This window comes from Ambystoma mexicanum, chromosome 2p (assembly GCF_040938575.1).
Source record: "Ambystoma mexicanum isolate Mex_15411 chromosome 2p, UKY_AmexF1_1, whole genome shotgun sequence".
NCBI classification, from domain to species: domain Eukaryota; kingdom Metazoa; phylum Chordata; class Amphibia; order Caudata; family Ambystomatidae; genus Ambystoma; species Ambystoma mexicanum.
In genome coordinates, this window is record NC_090923.1 from 1,278,711,210 (window position 1) to 1,278,737,183 (window position 25,974).

Below are 25,974 nucleotides of genomic sequence, written 5' to 3' on the forward strand. Positions count from 1 at the left end.
AAATAGGTCAAAAGACATCCAACACTCCGTACCACCTGCTCCTTTGGAGCCCCTGCCAATTATTGGTGTGCAATTCTCCAGGATTGCTATGAATATCGTGGGACCCTTACAAACCTCCAAATTGGGATATTGCTTCATCCTAGTAATCCTTGACTATGCCACTCCATATCCAGAAGCCTTTCACTTGCGTAATGATACAACGCAACACAATTTAAAACACATGTTGCCTTTCCTCTGCAGGGTAGGGTTCCCTAAAGAAATTCTTACTGATCAGGGTACAACCTTCATGTCCATCTGATGCAAAAAGTAAAAGGGTTCCTAAATATCAAAACCCTATGGACCTCTATATATCATCCCCAAACAAACAAGACATTGAAATGCTTATTAAGAAAGCTGGTAGAGCCTGATAGAAAGAATTGAAACGTGATGATACCCTGGGCTCTTATTGCAATCAGGAAAACTCCAAAAGCTTCTCTGCAATATTTTCCATTTCAGCTTTTATATGGAAGGGATCTGTGATGAATCCAGTGGAGTTATTCACAGATTTCCCAGCAGTAACCTCCTCTGATGTGGCCAGGGGAAGGCAGTCACTACCTGATCCTGACCCTGGGGGCGTTTCATGAGGGTGGAGTACATGGGAAGAGACAGCTACCGTAGAGATGTCATGACTTCGTTGGATGAGACACAGTATGTCCCCCTTTCCCATGAGGAAAACCCCCTTATACCCAAGACCCCTTTCCATGAGGAAGACCCTTTAGTGCCCCAGAACCTCATGGCATACTGTCAGATACATGTTCCTGCTGGTGGGAGAAGTGAACCCTCTTGTTTTTATGGCCAAACACACAACCATGATACTAATTCACGCTGCTGAAACTTAACACCTTTTTCTTCTATGGTTCCTTATTGAAAAACCAGTAAACAAAGCTATTCCAATACTATGTGGTTAACAACATCCAGGAATTTCAACTCCCAGAATTCTCCAACTACTGAGGTGAGGAAGATGCAGGAGTTTGAATCATGTACCAAGAACTTGAAACGCAAAGAGCAGTCTAGTTGATTTTCTAAAGCACATATGCACTGACATTTAAACCCAACAAGCGCACTATTCGGGGAGGCAGTGAAGGAGAAGACGGCTCCTGTTCAAGAGCTCACGAACAGTACGTACCGGCATGGTAGAGCAAAGGAGGCCGCCAGGGGAGAGACGCAGAGGCAGAGACTGAAGTGCTGTGGAGACGCTGGGCTGCGAGGAAGGTCCCGGACGCTGAGCGAGTCGAGAGGCTGCCCTACTCCATTTCGGATCCTGAAGGGAAGCAAATGTACAATCCCAAAGTCACGAGGGAGGCCGGAAGAAAGTCTACAACCTCTAAATTGGAAAGCAGATGACAGAAGCATGTCGCAGAAGCGCGAACCCGACCGGAGACGCTGGAGAAAGCCGGTGACTCTACCCGAAGCTTGTGGGGACCCCAAGGCGTTCCGGTGACCATGCCAACAGCAATTTGAACACTGTAACTTTGCGAATACGACGAAAGGCTTACTTGAATTCCAGAAAGCAGACAGGCAAACCCCAATGCACTGTGAATATCTGAAACGTAAATGTGAGGCTGGATTAAAGAAACCTTACCACGAGTATATATATCAATCCAAGGCCCATACCCACAATATTAATGAAACAGAGTAGCACTTGAGAAGTTCTGGTAAGCCAAAGACACCAGGCGAAGGAAATATATATGAGAAATCCTGACAAGCAAGACAGCAAGCGATTGAGATAAATATAAAAGTCCTGGCGGAGAGAACAGCAGGCAGTTTGCAAGCCCCAAGAAATAGTAAAGGAAAGATTGGTGTTTGCTTATTGTAATCTGGAAAGTTCGATGTTAAAGAAAGACAATGATATCCAGAATGCAGAGAAGGTTGAATTAAGGAAAGACTGTTAAAGACTTGGCTGCCTAAACAGGAATCTTCTGAGTCCTATAAGGAAGGCATGGTATCAAACAGTAAAATGGAAACAAGTGATCACAGTTCAAGGTGTTTATTGAACTTCAATTGGGTTTGAAAAACACCTATCTAATACTAAATCTAAAGATGGGAGCAAGCTATGACCATCAAATAATAATAATGCAGTGCTAGTTGTGTCTTGTCAAAATAGAAGGGCCTACACTAATAAACCTATTGCCAATCCTTACTTCTAAATACAAATAGTGTGGTAAGCAATGTAATGCAAAAGAAAAGTGTTCAAGAAAGGATATGTCTGGATATTCAAGCGATTGGCTTCCCTTCCCCACGTTTTCAGCATGGGACAAGGCGGAACACTCGAGCTTAGCACACCCTTTGGCTTCTCTAGCATGATGATGCAGTTCGAAAACTTAGCATCAGGGACTTCTGTTCTAAACTCTCTTTGCCATTCAAAGTCTCTTACATCAGAGGGCCTGATGCGACAAACAAACATTAAAGTTCCTTTCCTAGGATTTCACATGTACACAATTTCTCTGGTGATTCACTATTCACCTTGGGTCGCCCTACGCAGGGCTCAGACCCACTTTGATACAACATTCTCAGGATTTTCACGTATCCAATTTCTCGGGTGGTTCACTGTTCACACTGAGTCCCCCTCTGCCAGGTTCAGACCCGCTTTAACACAACATCTTTAATCAGTCTCCCTCTGCTGGGCTCGGACAAATTTATCTACTTAAAAACAAACTTTCTTTACTGAATCAACATCGAAGACTTTCGACTGTGTGTGGGATTTTGCTTGACCCGTCACACGACCACTTCGATTCACAATTCTTTACAACTTGTTAACTTTCCCTTCTGCCACTTCTCAGTTGGATACCTTACAGAGACCTTCGACTGAGCACACACGCAGTGCCGGACCACTGTCTCGAAAGATATCGTATTTTGGCTTCAAAGTTCAATCGCTGAACAGCAGTTCAACTTTACTTGCGTCTTTTATTGCATGCGTTTTGACAATGTTCGTGCCAGCACTCACCATTTCTTGGGTGTACCTTATACACATAGCTACAATGCTTCTGAGCTTGTTTCTTCCATGCATTTGTCAAAGAGATATTGCCTGTATCTGCTCCATATATCTTTGGGGCGACTCTGTGTGGGTAATAGTTTGACATATTTCTTCACAGTCATTTGCCCGGGTCATATCCCTCTCCCAATCATGCTTCGTAGGTGGTTCTCTGCATTTTCACTGCATCAAGATCGCTTGCTTTGCCAATAGTATGCTAAGGTTGAGGAATTTGCGCCAGGTAGGATTCATTTATTCCACTACCCCCAGTAGGCACATAGTTGGACACCATTCAATAGGTTGGTCTGACATAGTATCTAATGTGTCACACACATACGTCCAATATACAGTTAAACGAGTGCATGCCCATAGCATATGGAATGTGTCTGCATCTTCGTTCCTGCATCTGGGACATTTACCGTCAGTTGTGGGAAATATACTCTTTAATCTGGACGGAGTGTAGTGCTTTCAATGTATTATTTTATAATGTATACGCCTGTATCGTGAAGAGCAGGAGATGTTTTTCATCAGTCCACAGTATAATGCCCATTGCTTGTCCATTATGGTGTGTCCCAAGTCCTGTTCTCAACCTTGGTTTCAACACAGACCGGTCTTGTGTCAGTCTCTCCAACCCCCCAGATCTGTTGATTTCTCTGACACTGCCTTGTTCTTGGAGCCAAGGGCGGTATCTCGGCGGCTGGTTCTTCTCCCCTCCTTGATTAATGATGCGGGAGGGCCCCGGGTATCGCTGACACACAATGCAGGATTCTTCAGTCTGGTTTCCTGGTGTTACGCTTTATAGTCTTGAGGTTTCTTGAAAGTAAAGGTTCCTTGTCAGAAAGGTCAAGGGAACTTCCCTCCTTGCGATCCCCTCTCTGGTTCAGCTGCTGCCTTGTAACTGCTGTTTCCTCGTTTGCTTTGCCTCGATCAGAGGGTGCTCTCGTGCTCCACCTTTTATCCGCGTGGGAAGCTTAATGGAAGTCAGGTGTGTGTTATGGTCAATAATTACCTGACCTCGCCCGACCATTTTATTGGGACAGGTCAGGTATACTGGCTGGATGTTAGTCTGTTTTCACCCATAGCGGGCAGTCTGTGTGAAAGTCTTCATGTTGGAAAAGGGGGTGGCGGGTAAAGTTCCTATGTATCCTACCCAGTAGGGTGGGGTAAAAATGTTACAGGAAAGGAGATACAGCATCTCGCCATCCGGTGTCTCCCTCCCTGAAGACCCCTCAACAAGGTGATCCTCCCACATTGGTCCACCCCCAGGAACTGGATCCAAAAGTGATGAATGTGTCCTGGCCACCTGGATGACAGATCCCCGGGGACCAGTGGGTGAGACACCTCCTGGTTTCTCACAGTCCTAACAAGATAACAATTAACTGTTTTCAAAAGTGACCATTTGTTTTACAATTGAAAATTCCGGGGAAGGGATCCACCCTCTGGAACCAAAGGAGGAAGACATTCTTTGTTGGAATTATACTTATTTCAATTGTGAACACTTTTTGGCCATTTGAACATATTTTCCTTACACATCATCATTTGTTTAGAGTGGGAGGGTCAGGATAGGACGTTTTGGGCACAAGGACGGTTTTTTCAGTTATTGACATCCTGAAACGTACGGATTCTTCATTTTGGTTTATAGACAGGCACACTCCTCTTTAGCATAGGGCCAGAGAGACATTTTCCCAACCCTTTTTCTTTTAATAAATATATTTTTTGTGAAAACATGACAACCTTGTGTCCTGCTCTAATTTCTGACCCCTCACAGAACCTCAAGATGGCTTAGACATGTACATTGCTAATTTCACAAACGGCACAGAAACTGAAGTCCCCTTATAAAAGCTGTATGAGAGATTGTCAAGAAACATCTGGGACAGGCCCAAGTTCAACAACAGGCTGTCTATAACAGACATGCAGTTGGCTACACTGTTTCGGTGGGACAGTCTGTACTGGTCCTTCTACCCTATCTGAAAACGAAATATCACAATGGCATGGTCCCTATAAAGTCCTTGATCTAAAACGGCCATTAAACTACCCCATATCGCAACCAGATAGATGTCAAAAGACAAAAGTTTATCACATAAACGTACTCAAATAGTGAAAGCAGATAATAGTGAGAAGACCGCTGTCACTACGGCAGCCCTCCTCACCAATGTAGATAAGGAAAATACCTTCATTTTCCCTGAGTTGTCAAACCCCCAACAGGCCGATATTCAAGATTTGTTAGTCCAGTTTCACGATGTATTCTCAGAGCAACCGGGGAAGAGTTACCAACTTATGTCATTTTATTAAAACACCTGCAGGAAAAAACATAAATCTGAGGCCTTACAGGACTCCTGAAGCCAGAAAGAAAGTGATAGAACAGAAAATAAAGGACAAGCTGAGGGCTGATATAATTGGACCATCGGAAAGTCCCTAGGAAAGTGGTCTTCAAACTTTTTTTGCCGGGGCCCCCCAGAAATGCCAAATGGACAGTATGTATTGCGCGCCGTCACCTGCTCCCATCACAGTCGCTGGGCTCCCCCACCCCACTCCTACCCAGTCCCTGGTCTCTCCCCACCCCATCACACACCCTGGGCTCTCCACACTCTGCTCCCACCAATATCCCATGGTTCCCGCCCATTGTGCTCCCACCATCGTGGAGGGGCATGACTATTTCCCCCAAAAATGCCATAGCGACCGAGCATAGTGAGGGAGCCCAAACCAATTAAGAGGGGTTTGGGGGGGCCGAGTTCCCCCTGTGAATTATTTTTAAATAATGGGTTACAATGCATTGTAGAGCTTAATTTTAACAAAAAAATTGGCAAATAGCTAAACAGTTTGGAATTGGTGCTGGGGGGACCAGGGGACAGGCATAACATTTTTTACTGGACATCTATGATAGATAACACAACCAGCCTAACACAATCAACATGATTATGTGTGTATGAAAGGTGCTGCAGATTCATACAGCAATCACTCTATCATTCACACGAACATCCATCACCATACACTCACTCAGAACATAAGCATACACTCCTCCATACACATGTTTAAAACAAAATAATGAACATAAACGTACCTTCTGCATTGGCCTGCGTGTGGGTGCTGAAACGCCCTGCTCCAGGCTGCTCTGTCCTTATGTGCGAGGAGGCGCAGGAGCTCCCCCTCGGACATACAGACATGCAGTGCCCCAGCCAGCATTTCCAATGAGCTATGCAATGCTGCCCAAGCAAAACGCCCCAGCACTTGCATGGCTCAGTGAGCATGTGCGGCTGGGGAACTAAACTGAACTGTCAAAGGGAAACAGTGTTTCCCTTTGACTGTTCAGCCAGCCTAGGAGCACTCCATCAGCTGGAAAAAGCAGCTGAGGGAGTGCTCACTGTTTCACTGGGCTGACTCCTTAGCTCCTCCATAATGGGTGAGGGGCCACTGTGTGGGCGCCCCCTAGCCATTATGGATGAGCCGCCAGGCTCTGACTGGTCTATAGGGCAATACCTGTACCAAAAATGTAAAATGCTAGTGTGGGCCAGTCAAAATGGGCCACCATTTTGGCCAATGTGGACCAGTTTGATGAGTTACTTTACTATGCAGGTAGTAATTTTGACCATTGTTGCTGAATATATCACAATTTACTTACATTTTAACACAAAGCACCCCGTTGGGTACTATTGAAACAGCGGGCCTCATTCCAACCCTACTAACCCTGGCGGTAGCTGTGCCGGTAAAACCGGCACGGCTGCTGCCGGAGTTGCATCCGGGTCCGGCACCCGCGAATGGGCTATTACTGGGTCATACGGAGTTAGGCGGTACCGGTAGATCCCCATTCCTATTTGAGCCGGAGCCGGTGCATCCGACCAGCTGTGCTCGCGGGTGCTGCTCAGCCTGCCAGGTCAGACCTGGCGGGCTGTCAGGCACCCGCAAGCACAACTCATACTACGGCGGTACGGTAGCAACAGTGCCGGTAGCTTACCGGCACCGTTGTTACCATACAGCCATAGTTGTAATGAGGCCCAGTCTGTGACTAAAGGAATGAATATCCATTTACAACTGCGGACCACTTTTTAATTGTTGCCTCAGACAGTTTCATGCTTCAGCCGACTATGTGAGCCACCCCTGCCCATTTCTTCCAATCTAAAAAAAAAAAAAAAATTTTTTTTACATTTCATGCTGAGCTCTCAGGGCCCCCCAGGGATGCACCGGCGGACCCCCGGGGGGCCGCGACCCACAGTTTGAATACCGCTGCCCTAGTGTTACCATTTAGTTCTCGTTACTAAATCTGACCGGTCCTGGTGTTTTTGTATTTACTTCAGGAAGTTAAATTCAATATCATTGTTTGACAACAACCCCATGACAAAGATAGACAAACTCATCGTAAAATTGGGCACAGCTAAATATATTTCCACGTTGGACTTAATGAAAGAATATTGGCAAGTACCTTTGAAACCGGCACTTTAAAGGTCTTGCCCTTCGGCCTTCATGGAGCGCCAGTGACATTTCAGTGTCCTCTGCAGGCCTCAGAGGCAACCCACGAAAATGCCCTCTGGGACAGTGAGCAGTGAAATATCTGGGGGTGAGGGGTTTGTAGGAAATGGCCTAATCCAACCACAAAGCAAAAGCAGTTTTAAAAACACCTACTCCACATAACAAGAGATAATTTGGGGTTTACGGGTTACTACAGACGATTCATCCCCAATTATTCCAGTCTTGCTGCTAATCTGATGGAACAGCTGAAAAATGCTCAACCACAAAAGCTACTCTGGAGACAGAAGATCGAGAAAGTTTCATGGGACTGAAAAACAACCTTTCCAGCGATCCCATCCTTAAGATGCCGGACTTGAACAAAGAGTTCTCGCCTCTAAGGTTGGGATTGGCGCTGTTCTCTCCCAGGAATACGATGGAATCGAACACCCTGTACTGTATACAAGCAGGAAACTTTCCCCCAGGGAGCACTGGGTTCCATGTGATTATAGCAAATTGAATCACATAGAATGATTTTGCAATGAAACTTTTAGAACACATTTTTTAATATTTTTATTTAGGGGGAGCCCCCATTTCCTTATGCTTTTAAACCCGCCCCAAACCCCTCCCCACCTGTTTTAACCCCGTACACCATCCACCAAACATTCTTTCTTTTTAAATGATATTTTTTCATTATTAAAGTAATTCTCTGTTATTTATTTGTTAAAATCACAGGATACTGTCGAAGTGGAAGCCTTGGCTATAAAGTGGGTTCTCAAATTTTTAAGTTAGTTTTCATAAGTGGCATGGTCACTTATATGTTTAGGATATTCATGACTGACGAAAAAGCACTTTAGTTAGTAACTTTGGTAGGGACAACCCAAAGTGCTAGGGAAAGGTATGCATTTTCTAGTTACTTTGATAAAACCATGTATATTATGTCATACAAGAGTCCATGTCCTCCTCCTGACTCGCCACAGAATGTACAATACGTTTTCGGGTCCCCGTGAAACCCCTCGGGAAGGGGGGCAGAGGAAATGGGGTAGGAAGGATCAGGGGTATTGGGTTCCCAGGAGGAGGAATGGGAGCACCAGAAGCACTGGGAGCTGATGCCAGAGGAATATCAAAATCTTCATCAGGGGGAAAGGCATGTCTACCACTCTGGAGGTTATCTATCTGTTGGTGCAGGGCAGTGTGGGCAGTTTCCATGTCAGAATGTAAAGCTTTAATGGCCTGGAGTACTGCAGACAAGGGGTCCCCTGCAGCCTCCATATCAAGACCTGTGTGGGTTTAAGAGCTTCACAATCGATCAGACTCTACCCCAAGGGTACCGCTCTTGGGGTCAGGACAGGAGCGTGGGGGCCAGTTTCTGGATTTGCGTATGACATGTGTACGTCTGCGTGTGATGCAGTATGCTAGCGTGCATGCTGCAAAGCCTGATGGGAGGTGCAGTCCATCGGCCGTTGAGCTGGCAGAACCTCCACAGCAACTGACATTTTTCAGCCCGTATGCGGCAAGGACTCCCGGTTCAGCGGCTGCGGGTCATGACAGGAACTCATAATGATAGGGCTTAGAGAAGGCGTTCTTCGATTTAAAATAAAGAGTTGTGTTGAAATATGTCCTCTTGTCCAACTCCTATATCTTACTTACCACAAAAGCCAGGGTTTGGCCAGGAGAGGAGGATCAACATATTAAGTGGAGGACGGACAGTGTAGAGGGGTGCTGTCACGACCCTCGTCCAAAACCCCCTCTGGCAAACCCATTGGCCAGGTGGAGTCAGGACTCGGGCCTCTAGAGCCTGGCATCCTCTTCAAAAGCCCTCATGAGGCCAGTCCTGGCGCCTACAGCGCCAGGCTCATACACCATGAAAAACAATGTGCTTGGGAACTACTTTATTGTATTGTCAGCCAACATGGAGGCATCCACATAGCTTGTTTCCTAAGAACTAAGCTATGCGGTCTAGTGTTTTGGGTGTGGTAGCCTAGGGACTACTTTACCTGGACTATTTTGTTGGGGCTATTTAAACCACACCCAAGCAAGACAACACGCTTTGCGTTACTTTGCAGCTTGCAACATGACGCTCACCGTGTCCAGCTATTCCCTCGAACCTCAGAGAAGCAGAACCTGCAAGGAGACAAAAGGAACATCATCAGAAGCAGCATCTTACCTGCAGTCTTCATCTTTAAACACTCGCAGCTACTGAGAACAGCTTCCTCGAATCTGCACGCCTCCCGGACAGAACGACCTGAAAGAGGAAGATAGAGGCAACATTAAAGAAAGCAGTAGAGACATTTACAAATTACGAACTGCTCAAAAGGCTTACCTGGCTGGTCGCCTCTCGGCTGGCACCACTCAGGACATTCCACTCGTGCTGAAGAACACCGCGACCTACAAGGAAGGAAAACACAGGTTAGCAAAGGCAAGACTTCGCAGGGCTGCGCATAGCGCTTACTTACCACATCATAGCGCTCTTAATGCGCCATTATTTACCAGCGGGGCTCAACCAAGCCAGTTCACCGCGCTGAAGCTCTGCATACCTAAGGGAGAAAAAAGAGACATTTTAAACAAATAAAAGCATGCAGGATAGCAACAAAACTAAAGAACAGCAATAAGACCTACCTGAAGAATATCAAACGGGCCGGCGTCAGTGAAGTAACTGGACCGCACTCGCCCATGAAAGACAACGCGCCCCTGCAAAGACGGCAGGACGGAGAGCACGCCTAATTCTACCGCAAGGTGAGGAGAGGGCGCCAGAGGGACTGAAATCATACAGGGGTGGAGGGAGGATACTTACCCCAGTCGGTCAGTATTTTCAGGCAGAACCGTCCCCGCAGACCACATCAGGGCAAAGCTGAGAAGCATACCAGCGAGTAACCCGGCTGGGTGGCATCCCTGTGGATACCAGGTGAGTGTAACAGGTGTAGAGGAGTGTGGAGGAGCACTGCTGGAGGAGCGTGCAAGGTGAGGTATTGGTTGGTAGGAGAAAGTGGTACTTGGGTTTGAGTAGGCGTGCAAGGTTTGTGAGTGGAGCAAACAGAGGGAGTGTAGAGAGTGAATGAGAGGTGACAGAGTGAAAGAAGAATGCCTGCAGTAGAAGGTGTGGGTGGAGTGTAGATTAGTAGTGGAGAGGAGAGGAGTTGAGAGAGGGGAGAATAGTATCAGTGTGGAGAGGAGTGAGTAGTTTAGAAGAGCACAGGGGAGTAGAAAGAGAGCATATTGTAGGGAGAGATGGGAGATGGAGAGACAAAAGAGAGGGGAGAAGAGTTGGAGAAAGGGCAACGCAGGATAGACCATCAGGGAGAGAAGTAAAAGGGTGTGAAAAGAAAGGACGAGTTGGGATCTGAGTGTCATGGGCCACTGTGGCTATATATATATACTGGCCGCTACGTCATGTCTGGTGAAGGAGTGCGCATAAGTGCTGGGCAGAGCAGCGCTGTGTACCCTTACGCCACGTGGCAAAACATTTTTCCAGCTAGCACTGGAAGAAGCAATCTATTCCAAATCTTATTTCAGAAAGGGTTAAATGCACAAACTGGAGAAATACAGCAATGCTACTCATTAGAGCACTCCATACAATTCACAGCTGAAAGGACATTTAACACATATGTCCATGTTGAAGTGTGGATGCTAGACAGGATGTAATACACTGGGCACAGCTAGCAGGTTTGCGCGGTCAAAGATGCTTACCATCATTTGTCTGTCCTTCCCGTTTCAGCATTTGAACAGCTCCTACGTACTTCTTAAGCTGAACTTTCAGTACTTCATTTTCTCTACAATTAGAAAATGATACAAATGTCATCACACAACAGCAAATCTTATCAATGGATCTATAATGATCTAAATACTGTACATAATATACCAACAGTGAAGTACTGAAGTACTGAAACAAAGAGAAAATGAAATGACTTAAAAAGTAGGGAACACGAGAGAGACTGTTGAGGACAATTTTTAAAAACCTATCAGTTTTTGTTCTGAGAGAACTTTGTGTTTTTTTTTTTATTGTATATGGTTTGCATCAAACCTTTACAAAATATTAAAAGATACGATCAATATTGTATACATTTTAAAAGCATTCACCAACAAAAACAATTTCTCGTTAAACATTGTAACTTAATCTTCAAAATATTTCATAAATAATCATACCAAAATCCCCACATCATAAACATTGCCTATAACATCCCTCCCCCATCCTCAAAGAATAATAAAACATAAAAGTATACTAAAATGAGAAAAGGGTACTACTCTATAAACTATTACAAGTCTTACATCACAATTCATGTTCATCCTAAATGGACCCCATTTAGTTGTTACTTGATAAGACATTACAAGTTTACATTGCAAAACACACATAACCTAAAATGTCACTCATATACAGGGGCATAAGCTACAGCAGAGGTATTAATAACTTCATGTTTGAATATATTTCCAATGACACAAACCACCATTAACTGCTAGGACATACCAATTCATTTCATTTAGTTTTCTAATAATTTTTCATCAATGTGATACAACACTCCAATAAGTTTGAGAAGAAGGTTTAAACTGTTCCCCCACATGCATCAACTCCATAAGGATTCCCTGGAGAGATCTGACTTAGAGAAGAGCTGTTCTTCAAATATGCAAATTCTAATATTTTCATATTGGGCACAGTAGATCATCAAGTGCTTAAGTGTTTCCAATTCATTAGAGTTATTGCAAAAACGATATTTTCCAGTTGTAGCATTCACAATTTCGTTATCCCAATACTGTATTCTTTAATTTGTTGGGTGTTGACTCAGTTTGCAACGCATATACATTTTCCTTGCTTTCTCTCAGGGGAATTGCAAGATATACATTGCTTTCTCTCCCCATTGCCTCCTATATTTAGCATATTCATAGAAGGCTTTGGATCTACCAAGTCTATCAGACAGTAAACACCATTGATATGTTTGAAATTTGCATTTACAGCAAGGAAGTCTGGCAGCTAAATCCTCCTTTGTTACCATAATTGATTCTAACATTAGATTCATGTTATTCCTGAACTTTAACATTGAGGGTGGTCGGCCCTCCACAACCATTAGATGAAGCTCCTCATACATTGATTGTCTCGGGGGAGCAAGCATTTTAGCATAGTTGTTTAACATGCGCCAATGCCATTTTGCAGACAGGGGTAACAATCCCAAATCATGTCATATCAGATCATTTGGAATTGAGAGCGCCAGGCCCAATATGGTTTTACACAATTTTCCCTGTAGGCAGTCGAGAAATGAGTCCATCTCTGCTATACATACATCTAAACCATATAGAATAATCGGTTCCACTTTTAACAGGTAGAATTGGATGATAGGAAGCAAAGAAAACATACAGAACTTGGAGAATGATCTTCATTTGAGATGTCATTGGTTTAATTTTTATTAGTCAGTGTCTCCTTCCACATAGCTACTGAATACCTGCCAGTAAGGGTATATCCCAGATAACGTATAGACATAGTGTGGTTAACAGTTGCTTCATGAATAGACCATGTAAATCTCGATGTACTCCTTTTTCCTTCAGCAAACTTTAAGATAAAAGATTTATTAGGATTTGCATGCAGATTATGGCTGCGGGCAAAAAACGCAAACAAGATCAGTTTGGTCTGCAGGCCAAAGGGTGTCCTTTCAAAGAGTAACAAGTCATCGGCAAAACCAATCCAGTTCAATACCAATTTACCTAATTTGACCGGGTTAATGATGGATTGGTTCCAAGCCGCATCCAGATCTGATAGGTACAGATTAAAAAGTACAGCTGCCAAGTTACAACCCTGTTTCAGTCCAATCCTGGTAGGGATTCTGTCTGTCAGCGCCTTCTTTGTTAAGCCTTATTCTATAATTTGTGTGCTTATGCAATAGAGCACCCATCGCAACCAAATGAATTGGAAAGCCAAGATGGATCATTTTTTCCCAGAGCAATTCTCTTATTACTGTATCAAATGCGGTAGTCAAATCCAGGGCCGCCATATAAACGGGCCCTGTATTTGAGTGCTTGGTCTGATCTTGCAAGTGGGCCATGATCATTGCATTAAGGGGGCACCCCATTGCTCTGCGGAACCCTACCTGATACCGCAACAACATATCATTGCGATCAATGTGGCTCTGGATCTCCTCCAATAATAATGTGGTGAACATTTTGGAGGATGCATCCATCAGAGCTATAGGTCTAAAATGTGTGGGGTCACCTACGGTGCCTTTTTTTGTTACATTGGGATTATATTAGCTGTGCACCAAGTCGGGGGGGATCAGCCTAATTGACAGATGTTATCAAATTTGATTTTAAGGATCTCTGCCCACAATTCCAGATCAGATTTTAAAACGCAGGGCGGGATCCCAACAGGCTCTGCAGCCTTTGAGCCTTTGATCTTATTGATCGCATTTATGATATCGTCACATGACCAGGGGGACTCCAAGATCAGATTACTAAAATTCCTGCAGATGAGACTTGCAAATGTGGATGGCAGTTGATATTTACCAGTTACAAATGCTACCCATTTCATTTTCTAGTTCTAAAGTGGTGCGAAAACAGTGTAACTATTTTGCTATTCATAGACATTTTTGGAAACAAGATCACCTTTTTGATGGATGGTCAACAGAACACATGAAACCGATATGAAGCTCAACACCTTGATAAACACCAGGTTGGGGGGGGGGGGGGTGAGCTTCTTTAGGGCTTAGTGATTTCAATTAAAACTCAAGATAGATAACTGTAATAACAGTATTAGGATGGGTTTTAATCAAATGGTGTAGGGTCTTCACTAAAGGACCAACAGTCCTTTCAGAATTACCCAATTTAAAATGATATATGATATGGCATTTATAACGCGCCTACACACAAGTGTTTCAAGGCGCGACGAGGCAAGGGAGGGGGAACAGAGGGAAGACAGACAACGATCGTACTAGGCCAGGTGTCATTGAAATTGCGCAAGTGCAGGGGAGCGGGGAAAGGAAAATGCGGGGCAGGGGGAGGGGGCAGTGCAGTACATAGGATCAACAGTACAAAATAAATAGAATAAATAAAAACACTAGGTAAAAGTGCAGCCAGCGTGTAGAAAGTGCAGGGATGAGTGCAGACATCAGAATTATGAGCTGGAGGGACTGTAGAGATACAGAAACAGCCCCCAAGTGCAGGGCTTGCCTGGGAGGCAGTGCAGGTGTCCAGCTAGCGGTGGAGGGGACCTGGGCCCGAGATCAGAGGGTAGCCAGGTGACCAGTGCAGTTTCAGATTCAGCCAGTAGATCAGCAGGGGAGAGGAGGAGAGAGAGCAGAAGCAAAGAGGAAGGTCTTCGGAGATGGTTCTCCTCAGGTTTCAGGGAGGTTGTTCCAGAGGGAGGCACCAGCTGAAGAAAGATCTACCACCAATTCATTGCTTGGAGTACACAGACTAGGGGATAAAGCACCCAGCTTGCTTCCTGGCACTGCAATCTCGGGGATATAGGGCCCACGTCCTCCTTGACCTACTCCTACCAGCAAGTATTCCCTCTTCCTTGATTAGGATACTACCTTGGTATGGATATTCCCACGTATCTGCAGGTGACCTGCCTGGGCCGAATAAACACCCAAACACACTCCAACAAGCAGATACTGACCTCCCACTTGCTTATGGTACTCTCTATCCAAGTGTTTCCCTCCAGCATAAGAGCAATGCATTTAGCCACACCTCTACAAGCATACATTTCTTCTCCCTTTGTTAGGATTTTTCTGAGGGTCTGATTTTCTCGCTCACAAATCTCAGGTAAACCCCTTGACCAAAGCTTTCAGCCCTTAGAAGGCTCTTAATGGTCTCTTGCTTCTGCCTGTGTCTGAGATATCTCACTTAGCAAGTCTGTGGCTACTTTTTCTTTTAAAGGTCTAATCTCTCCTTCTGGCTCCATTGGGCCTCCACCTGCCTTCAAGTGGGTAACCTGGTCTGCTTCACTTCCCACAGCTAATTATGGGCTTTTATACTGCTCTTCATGGGCACGACAACCCAATGATGCCTTGAATTGGTAGTTTTGAATTTCCCTCCATTACCTGCTGTATGCTAGGTCCTACCTCAATTTCCTATTAGCTAGCTCAGATGTTTAAACTTCTGCTACTGTGTATAGTCTGTGTTTGCATACATGTGCTCCTTTTTCATAATGGTATCAGATGATCCTATTCCGTGAGCCAGCCGAGGGATTAAACCCACCCTCTGCCATTGTAGAATCTGACCAAATGTCAGGTTCGCTATCAGAACAAGGACTTTTTTAAAATTCCTCACCTGAACTGAAGGCGTAATCATTCAGTGATTTCCATCTTCCCTTGTTCTTGATGGCTCTTTTCTTTTTATGCAGAAAGGGCCGACCGCGAAACGACGGCACAGTGTTCTGTGTTTGAACCAGATGACCTGTGGCCCCGGTTCCGCAGTCGGCAGCAGTGGAAAAAAGCCAGAGGCACAAAAAAAAAAATCTGAGGTGGTAAGTCCTAGGCCGTTGAGGAGAACTTCCAAAATCCAGGGAGGCGGCTCCTTTACTTGCTGTAAATGACCAGGGGACCCCAAGTCTGAAGACACCAAAGTGTTCCAAAGTGAGTGGGTTCCAATGGAATCGGGAAGCAAACCCGTGGGGTAGGCTGGATAAAAAACTGACCTAATAGTGGTACAAGTCGCTGTCAGCTAGTAGAAGATATAGGATGGAGAGAATAGGCAGGAGGGCAGGGAAAAAAATATAAGTAAACAAAAAAGGAAGTGCGAGCCAGTAATACCAGGAAAGGAATCCGGTCCACAGGAAAGAATGGAAAGAAGCCAGGCAAAGGAAACGAGAATGCGAGCAGAGGGGACAAAAACACCCAGAAACGCGGAAGGACAGAATGCGCTCAAGGGGCGCGAGCAAGGTGGAGAGAGGGCAGAACGAAACCAAACGGACAGCGCGGAAGAGACAGAAAGAAAAAGAAGGGGACAGAGGCTAGCAAGCCGTAAGGGAAATACCTGAAAGAGCGTCCACAACCAAAGAGGATTACCGAAGGCAACAGTTGCAACGCGACATTTGCAAAAAGACTACACCAGTTGCATGAGTGCCATGAGGAACGTAATGGCACATCAATGGCGGCAATGCTTCCAGCTGTCCAACAGACGCCATGAATGCGGGCGCATGTCACCAAAGTACCTGCTATCACAAGTTGTAACAAATAATCAAACAACAATATTCAAGGTAATGCTTTTTATTTAAGGTGTCAGGGTGTTTTTTGTTTTTCTTTTTTAATAGTTTTCCCCGACACTACAAAGACACTGTGGGTTCCTCTTTCCTCATACCCAGAATACCTTTTTACTTCTTCTCTGCTTCCTTCTCATCATTTTCTCTATTCCTGGTTGTGGAAGGGTGAGCATGGCACCATATCCCTGAGAAAAAGACAGTGCCTTGCTCACTCTCCCAGGGATATAGTGCCCTGTTCACTAATCTGCACCGAGGAATATAGGGCCTTGCCCACTAGACTGCATATAGGTATACACTGTCCTGCTCACATGTCAGGACTTCCGCCGATTCTTTCTCTAGTCAGGGCCTCTGCCCTATTCTTGCTCTGCCTTCCACTTGGTCAGAACCTTGCTCTTCCTTTCTCTACTCCATCTTGGATCCCACTTCAGCCTGTGTTGGTTGCTAGTTGGGATGGAGCCATCAGTGTGATACGGCCAAGTACTTGGCCTTGTCAGAAGGGGTTAAGGACCCCCACAAACCCCCCCTTGGGAAGTGAGAGGTGTAGAGAGGAATCCTGAGGCAGCCTTATCCTTGAGGGAAAATGCAGCCAACAGGGATGCAATTTCTGCCCCCCACCACTTGTGTCAGTATGTGTCTTCACAGACCATTGTCTCCAGCCTTGCCTCTTTACCAAAATGCTCCACACTGTTTATCTTTTATTTGCAGACAAGAAGCAGTTCAGGAGAACAATCAGAGCAGCTCCCAGGGCAGAAATCACCAACCCAAGAAATTGGAAATACCCTGAGCCTCTACAGCAGCGGGAAAAGCCAGCACCAAACAGCTGAATGAGCCAAAGAGAGAATAAAAGTGAGGGAGACGCCAGAGAAAGCTAAGAGTCGGCACAGAGACACAGACACATTGTGCTGCTGCTAGAAAGCAGCAGCAGGAACCTACGCATAGAAACTGACCACCAGAAACTAAAGGAGTAATACAACCTCTTTCCCCATGAACATTGTACCTCATTTCAGCATACCAGGAATATTAACTGTTGCATGGAAGTTGGTACGCTGCCATACACATTACATGGTGAGCCCACGTGGAGACAGTGGACGGGGCTTAGACCCCTTTTCAAAGCTTTCCCACGCACAAACACATCACGGGAAGGAGGAGCAGTACAGATTGGTTAGGGAAAAGGGACCAATCATAAGGAGGGTGGGGTACTTAATGAAAGAACAGGAAGCAGAAACTGTGTTTTTCCATGTGAGGTCATACGTGGAGGACAACCAAGAGCCCAGTTGGGGATAAGGAAGAAGATTGTTGGAGCAGGTGAAGTGTTTGCTTAGGCGCCAATGTGGTTCTGCTGTTTAAGTGTGTCTGTTTGTGTGCCGAATGAGTAGAAGACCTTAGTGTAAAAAGTGAATATGAATGAGTGAAAGAAGGGTGTTTGTATCGTTTGGAGGGTAGTAGCGGGAGGAGGGGGAGTAGTAGTGAGAGAATGGAGATCAGTAGTGGAAGCAGAGTAGCAGTGGGAGGAAGGAGAGCAGTAGTGGGAAGAGAGTAGTGGTTGCATGGGGGAGTAGTGGTGGGAGATAGTAGTGATGGGAGGAAGAGAGTAGTGGTGGAAGGAAGAGAGTACTAGTGGGAGGAATAGTAGTGTGAGGAGGGGAGTAGTAGTGCAGAAGGGGAGTAGTTTAGCGGAGTGAGAGGAGTAGTAACATTTAAATCTGGACGTAACGAGTAGGAATGGTGAAACATCTGAGGGATGGAAGACTGGTGGGAGGAGTAAATCGGAGGGAGTGGTAGTAAGAGTAGTAAATAAGAGGAGAGTAGGCATGGTTGAAATATCCTGAATACCACAAAGTAAGTGCACAGCACTTTTCCAAACTCCCATTAGAGCACTAACCTTTGTTGTGTAGAGAACGTAAAGTGTAGAAGTCCCGGAGGTACATTAGACCATCTACTTTTAGGGAAACATCAGTAGATGAAGGCAGAACCGTAGACAGTACAGGGTCAACAATCGGTAGAACTAACTAGTGGTTATGGATGTCTTGGTTAGGGAGGGGAGTCCTGGGCAGACAAGAGAGAGAAAGAGATGGCCCTAGACTTCTCAAATAAAATAAAACCCCTTGAACTGTCTCAAAACTATGAGTGTCATTCTATGCCGTCTGAGACACTGCTTTGGTTCACCTGTCTTATGCTAGAGAGTTCTTCTCTGAATTCTGTTTTGGTGTCCTCATGCGTCTCAGCTCAGTGTATGTATTAAATATTACTCCTGTGGGGTGTGTGAGAAACCAGAAGGTGTCTCGCCCACTAGTCCCCGGGAATCTGCCATCCAGGTGGCCAGGACACGGCCATCGCTTTTGGATCCAGTTACTGGGGGTGGATTAGTGCAGGAGGATCACCTGGTTGAGGGGTCTTCGGGGAGTGGGACGCTGGATGGCGAGAAGCGGTATCCTCTTCCCTGTAACACCTTTTCCCCATCCTATCAGATAGGTTACGTAGGAACTCTAACCACCCCCACACCCTGCCCTTTCCAACACAAACACTTTCACACGGACAGCCCGCTATGGGAGAAAACAGACTAACACCACAAGCAGTGTACCTGACATGTCCCAATGCATTGGTCAGGTGAAGTCAGGCAATTACTGACAATTATTCACACCTGACATCCCTTAAACTTCCCCACACAGATAAAAGGCGAAGCACGAGAGCACACACAGAGAGGCAAAGCACATGAGAAAACAGCAGTTTCCAGTCGGCAGCTGAACAAGAGAAGAAAGACGGCCAAACAGGAGGGGATCACAAGGATGGAAATTCCCTCGACTTTTCCGACAAACCGTTACTTCCGAGAGCCCTCAAGATCAGAAAGCCTAAGACCAGGAAACAAGGCTGAAGAAACGTGTATTGTGTGTCGGAGATACCCGGGGCTCTTCTGCAACACTAATCAAGGCGGGGAAAAGCAGCAGCCACTGTTGTACCGTCCTTAGCCTCAAAAACAAAGCCGCATCAGTGAAATCAACACAGCCAGTGAGTTGCAGAGACCGATACAAGACTGGTCTGTGTTGAAGCCAAGGTTGCAAGCAGCATCATTGTATGGCAAGCGCTGGAATGAACATTGCTTTCAACGTGTGTGATAAAAGATGCAAGTAAAGTAGAACTACTGATGAGTGTTTGAACTTTGAAAAACAAGATACTATGCCTTTGACAGAGTTGTCCGGCACCATGTGGGTGCCCAATCGAAAGTCTCTGTAAGGTATCCAACTGAGAAGTGGCAGACGTGAAAGTTAAAGGGTTGCATCAAGAAGAGAACAGAGAATTGTGAATCGAAGTGGTCCTGCGACCGGTCAGGCAAAATCCTGCGAACAGTCGAAAGTTTTTGATTTTGATATAGATAAATTTGGTCCGAGCCCGGCACAGGGAGGCCAATAGAAGGTTTTGTGGTAAAGTGGGTCTGAGCCCGGCAGAGGGTTACCCAGGGTGAACAGTGAATCACTACAGCAGTTGTGCATTTGAGAATCCTGAGCAGAAAGGAATTTTGAATGTTTGTTTGTCGCATCAGGCCCTCTGAAATAAGAGACTTTGAATAGCAAAGAGACTTTGGCACAGAAGGTCCTGATACTGAGATTGTGTCCTTCTTCCTCGTGCCAGAAAAGGCAGAGTATGGACTAAGCTTGAGTGTGCCGCCTTGTGCCGTGCTGAAAACACGGGGAAGGGAAGCCAACGGCTCAACTATCCTGACATATCACTTTTCCTTTGTATAACATTGTTTCTCACACCATTTGTATTTAGAAGTAAGGATTGGAAATGAGTTTATTAGCATAGGCCCTTTTATTTTGACAACATACCTCTAGGACTGCGTTATTATTATTTGATGGTCGTAGCTTGCTCCCATCTTTAGATTTAGGATTAGATAGGTGTTTTTCAAACCCAATTAAAGTTCAATAAATACCCTTGAACTGTGATCACTTGCATCTGTCTTTACTGTTGATACCATGCCTTCCTTACAGGTGGGATTTTAATGGAAGATGCAACTGCAGGTGACCCTGTCTACCTCGTGCTGGCAATTGTGAGGGAGACATATGTTCTCTCCTCCCCAGTGTTCCTGGCAGTGTAGAAAGGAAGTGGGCGATCTGTTTGTGTGTCCCTTAACTGTATGGGTGAGGACTGGGCTTCCTGCTGCCACTCTAGAGGTCATGTGGGGGAGGGGTGTGTTATCCCAAAACTGCTGCCTTTGGGAAAGGGGTATGCAACACCTCTGTAGGTTACCCCCGTTTCCCCATTATCTTCCTGAATCCAAACCTGTAAGCATGTTTTGCTAGCCCGGTCCAGGGTTTCTTCTATTGGGAACAAGGGATTACAGGAGATGTAGTCCCTTTCTTGTGTGTTTGTTCACATAGTTTGGCCCAGTGATGTTTTTCCCATCCTTCTTCCTCATCTAGGTGACCAGACTGGGTCTTCTGTATGTTTAATCTCCTCCTGGATCCAAAATGTCATTCCCTGTATCCATTCCGTGTTCTGTTCAAGAGGGGAATATAATGGACATGTAGGTTTTTCTGGGTTTTTATCCCAAAGGAATCATTCTTAAACTCTGGGTCACACTGTCCAACAATCGATAGTGGGATAACAGTCACTCACAGTCTCAAGTATATTAAGTGAGCTCAACAATTATTTTCACTATATCTGCTTTGTCTTCCTCTTTTTTTTTTCTGAATGAGGTTTGGTCCATGGGTCGTACCGTGATGCACTCCAAATATGGGTGAACTGTAGTAGGAGGGCAAGGGTGACCAAGAGCAGTGTTGTTTTGGTCTGTCTTTGGCAGTGAGGTGGGGTACATGATGGAGGATCTTCTGACAAGTAGTCAGGGAGCCCAAGAGCTAGATTCAGGAGTCGGTCAGGAAAGCACAGTGCAAAAGACATATGCGAGAGTATAAACTGTAGTTTAGGGGAGATTTGGGAGGTAACACTTAGCGTGTAACAGAAACAGGGTTCATACCAGGCAAATATATGTGGAAATCAGGTATGATATGGCATTTTTAATGCACCTGTACACACGTGTTTCTAGGCGTGATAAGACAAGGAGGGGGAAACAGAGGGAGGACTTAACAACAATCTTACTAGGCCTTGTGTCATTGAGATCGCGCAAGTGCAGGGAAGTGGAGGGGGAGACATGCGGGGTAAGGAGGGAGAGAGAAGTGCAGGTAAAGCAAGAGTGCAGCCAGCGTGCGGCTAAGTGCAGGTAACTCAAAAAGGGCATCCAACAATGGCTCATAAGTGCAGAGAGAAGGCACTGTAGAGTTGCAGATACAGACCAGAAGTGCTAGGGGAGATGGCAGGCAGTGCGAAGTGCAACTGGACAGGCAGGAGCCTGGAACCAAGTTCAGGTGGGAGCCAGGTGACCAGTGCATGGAGCAATGGGGACATCAGCAGGGGAGAGGAACAGAGAAAAAAGAAGAGGAAGGTCTTGAGTTGCTTCCGGAACCGGAGGTGGTTTTGCTCAAGTTTGAGAGAGGCAGGGAGTCTCTTCCATAGGGAAGCCCCAGCCAAAGATAGAGATCTGCCCCTAACACACTGCTTGGAAAAACGACTGACCCTCAGAGAGTTCGAGGTGGATGAGCAGAGAGCTTGAAAAGGGAGATGTTTAGAAAGAGAGAGTTAGTGATAGGGCAGTCCCAGGCAGAAAGCCTTGTGGACGATGCAGAGGGACTTGAACTTGATCCTTGCTGCCAATGGGAGCCAATGAAGAGACTTCAGAGCTGGAGAGATACGATCCCTGGGCTGCAGGCCAAGGACAAGTCTCGCAAGTCCTGTTCTGGATAAGTTGTAGAGGTCGGAGAATAGAGGCAGGAAGATTTAGAAAGAGGCTGTTGCAGTAGTCCAGCTTACAGAGGACTAGAGCTCTGGATACAGTGAGCTTCTGGGGGAAAGTGTGGAAAGGAAGAATACCTCTGAGGAGGTGCAGCTGATAGTTTGATTTCTTAGAGATGTCAGAAATGTGAGGAGAGAAGGAGAGGGTGGAGTCGAAGATGACCCAGAGTTGCTTAGCCTCACAGGTAGGAGCAGGAAGATGGCCCAGAGTGAGCAGCCAGAGAGAGACAGGAAAGGAGGGAGCTGGTGTTCCGATGAGGAGGATCTCAGTCTTACTGGCATTAAGGCAGAGATAATTTGCGGCACACCATTCCTGAATTGAAGTCAGACAATCTGGAATGCAAGGAGAAGAGGCAGCTGAGGGGAGCCTGAAGGAGAGCTGGGTGTCATCCACATAACACTGAAAGTTGGAACAGAAGGAAGCGATGCAGTGGGCGAGAGGTGCCTGGTATTGGTTGAACAGCCAGGGACAGAGTGTTAAGAAAGGAAGAAGGCAAAGAATATGGCAAGGGAAATCTGCACGGAATCACACAGTGAACAACTTTGAATCTAACAACGTGCATACAATACCCAAGACTCGTGTATACTAAAACCCAGGAGTGCAAATAGAGTGAAACAATAATACCAATATACGAAAAGGGATGTGGGGTAAGCACTTAGAACCTCCTTATGACTGAAAGGAAAGTCGGCAAACTCCTTACCCACTATGCTATTACAGATACTGACAGCGCTAAACCCACGTAGAGGGCAAGCAAGGACAGGATCTGTGAGCTGACACTCTGGATGATACTGAATAAGGAACTTACAAACAGTACTCACGAGGACCGGAAAGACCACTTGAATGTCAGTAAACCCACAAACCCAGTTGATGAAACAGGGACCCTGAAGGCTATAACAGCAATGGGTGGAGAAAACTAAATACATAAGACCCTAGTCAAGGGGCAAGTAGGAAAAGTGATTATAGAATAGAGAGGAAAACAAAAGGCATTCGCACAGGGAAAATGATATCACACAAGGAAACCTTTCCCACCCATCCAAGGAGAAAAGGCAGGAAGCTAAATCTATAAAGGGACAGACTAATGCATCAAGTTTTTCAGTAGCAAAGGACAGCTTCAAAGAAACAGAGGACACAGGCAAATTGGGCAGCATCAAAGGGTAAAGCACAGAGAAAGGCTGCCTGCAGACAGAGGAAGACAAAAAGGGAAATCCAGAAAGCAGAAATCAATTAAGCACATAAATTCGAAATCCAGGGCAGAGGAACAAGAAATAGGAACTAGGAACCAGGTACAAAAACTAGGAACCAGGAACAAGGGACCAGTCACAACAGGAACACTGCAACAATGACCAGCGCTGGACTGAAGTAAACTGAGGCTTTTAAAGCTCCTTAACGAGCACACCCCTCAGGTGTGCCGCCTGCCGCACCTGCAGCCACAGGTGTTGCCTATCCTCCACCCAACCTTGCCCTGCAAGGGAGGAGGTGAGGCAGTGAGCCAGGCATTCTGGGAAGTATAGTCATTAGATTAACGTAGCATGCTGGCTGCCAAAAACCTGGAATGGATCCGGAAGGGAAGTAACTTGGAAAATAAGGTTTTAGCGCTCCCAATTCGTCACAGCACTGTAGCATAAGGTCCGGAGGAAATGTCCAGTAGGGAAAAAAAAACAAAACATGCCCCCAAGTGACGGGAACGGGAGCGAAGGGAGCGAGCCGTGACACAGAGGTTAGACCCCTCGGGAACACCACAAGTAGAGAGAGAGAGATCGAGGAGAGGAATGACCCCAGTTTACCTCAGAGGTTCGGTCAGTGAGGAAGGAGTTCAGCCAGGCCAGGGCCTGATCAGTGACACTGTGAGAAATCTGAAGGTGTCTCACCCGCTAGTCCCCCGAGATCTGTCATCCAGGTGGCCAGGACATGGCCATCGCTATTGGATCCAGTTCCTGGGGGTGGACCAGTGGAGGAGGATCACCTAGATGAGGGGTCTTCGAGGAGTGGAAGTGGGACACCGATGGGGGAGATGCAGTACCCCCTTCTTGTAACCACTTTTCCCCATCCTACCCTGTAGGACATTTAGAAGCTCTACCCCCCCACCCCTTTTTCCGACATGAACACTTTCTTACACTGTAACAGACAACGGACTAACACCAGATCTGTTTACCTGACATGTCCCAACACACGGGTCAGGCAGAGTCAGGCAATTGACAACCATGCACACCTGACGGCTCTTTACCTTCCCCACAGGGATAAAAGGCGGAGCATGAAAGCACAGTACGAGCAAGGCGGAACGCAAAAAGACAAAGCTGTACCGGACTGGCAGTTCTAATGGAGGAGAAAGGCAGCGAGACCTGGAGGGGCGATGAAGGGGAAACGGCCCTTGCCCTTTTCAACTCAGATTCGCAAAGAATTCATGAGACCACAACTGGTGTGTGGAGGAACAGATGTCAACAGTGCATGGGGGCCTCCCGCATTGATAACACAGGTGGCGAGGCACGCTGGCTACTGTGGTACCTTCCTTGACTCCAGAAACAAGACAAACCAACGGGTTCAACACAGCCGGTGAGTCAGAGGAAGCAGATAGCAAACCAAACTGTTTTGAGCCCAAGGTTGCAAGTGGCAAAATTATATGAACGCAAGGAGCTTGAGAAGAAAGAACTTGTGTGTGTGTGTTTGAACTTTTGGGAAAAGTACAAACAAGGGCCAGCTGCAGAGTGGTCAGTTGAGGGAGGAGTGCTTATTCGAAGGACTCTCATGGGCCCCCTTTGTGTGTTAAAACTGCAAGTACCAGAAGGCCCTAGCAAAGGGGCAGCGTAAGATGTCAGAGTGGTCCTACAAGGGTTACATCAAATCCCTTGTACAATCGAAAGTCTCTGACCCATTGCCGAGATAAAGCTAGGGGAAGGGAACCTCGCTTTCTGAGAAGATTGTGAACTATGGAATAAGGCAAGTGTGAACCAAACAGAGCGATGCTGAAATAAAGCAAGAAGGGAAGCCACGCTTTCTGATGAAAATGAGCAAATCATGAACTATGTCAGAAATTCATTAACTGTGTTAAATAGAGGCCGTAGTGAACCCAACGGAGTGAGGCCCATTTTGCAAAGAAGATCCGAACCCGGCGGGGGGAGGTCCTAGGAGCGAAGAGCAATCGCCCAAAGGTGCAAGACCACTGAAGGAACTTTTGTTTGTTTTTTTTGTTTGTTGTTTTGATCCGGCAGGCCTTTTAAGGCAACAAACTTTAAGGAAAGAGACTTGACCATTGAAGGTTCTGATATCTTGAAATAGATTTGTGAACCTCGTGCTGGAGAGGCCCCAGGAGTTTGCTGTGCTCAGGAGTCCCGCCTTGTCCCGAGCTAGAAACGTGGGGAAGGGAGACCCCGCCATAACATCCTGACTTATCATTTTCTGGTGAACATTATCCCACACTCTTTTTCTATCTTAGTGGTAAGGATTGGCAATAGGCTTTTTAGTATAGGCCCTTTTATTTGACAAGACGCTACTAGAACTACC

At 46.0% G+C, this 25,974-nt stretch overlaps 1 protein-coding gene across 4 annotated transcripts in view; it reads right to left on the reverse strand.

Annotated features, from left to right (window-relative positions):
• SNX29 (sorting nexin 29) overlaps positions 1-25,974 on the reverse strand; it is a 2,314,491-nt gene that overhangs the window by 1,021,543 nt on the left and 1,266,974 nt on the right. For all 4 annotated transcript variants that reach the window (XM_069645593.1, XM_069645591.1, XM_069645595.1 and 1 more), the window contains one exon: positions 11,138-11,220. In XM_069645593.1, the coding sequence (XP_069501694.1) occupies positions 11,138-11,220 (83 nt within the window). The remainder of the gene's footprint in view (positions 1-11,137; positions 11,221-25,974) is intronic.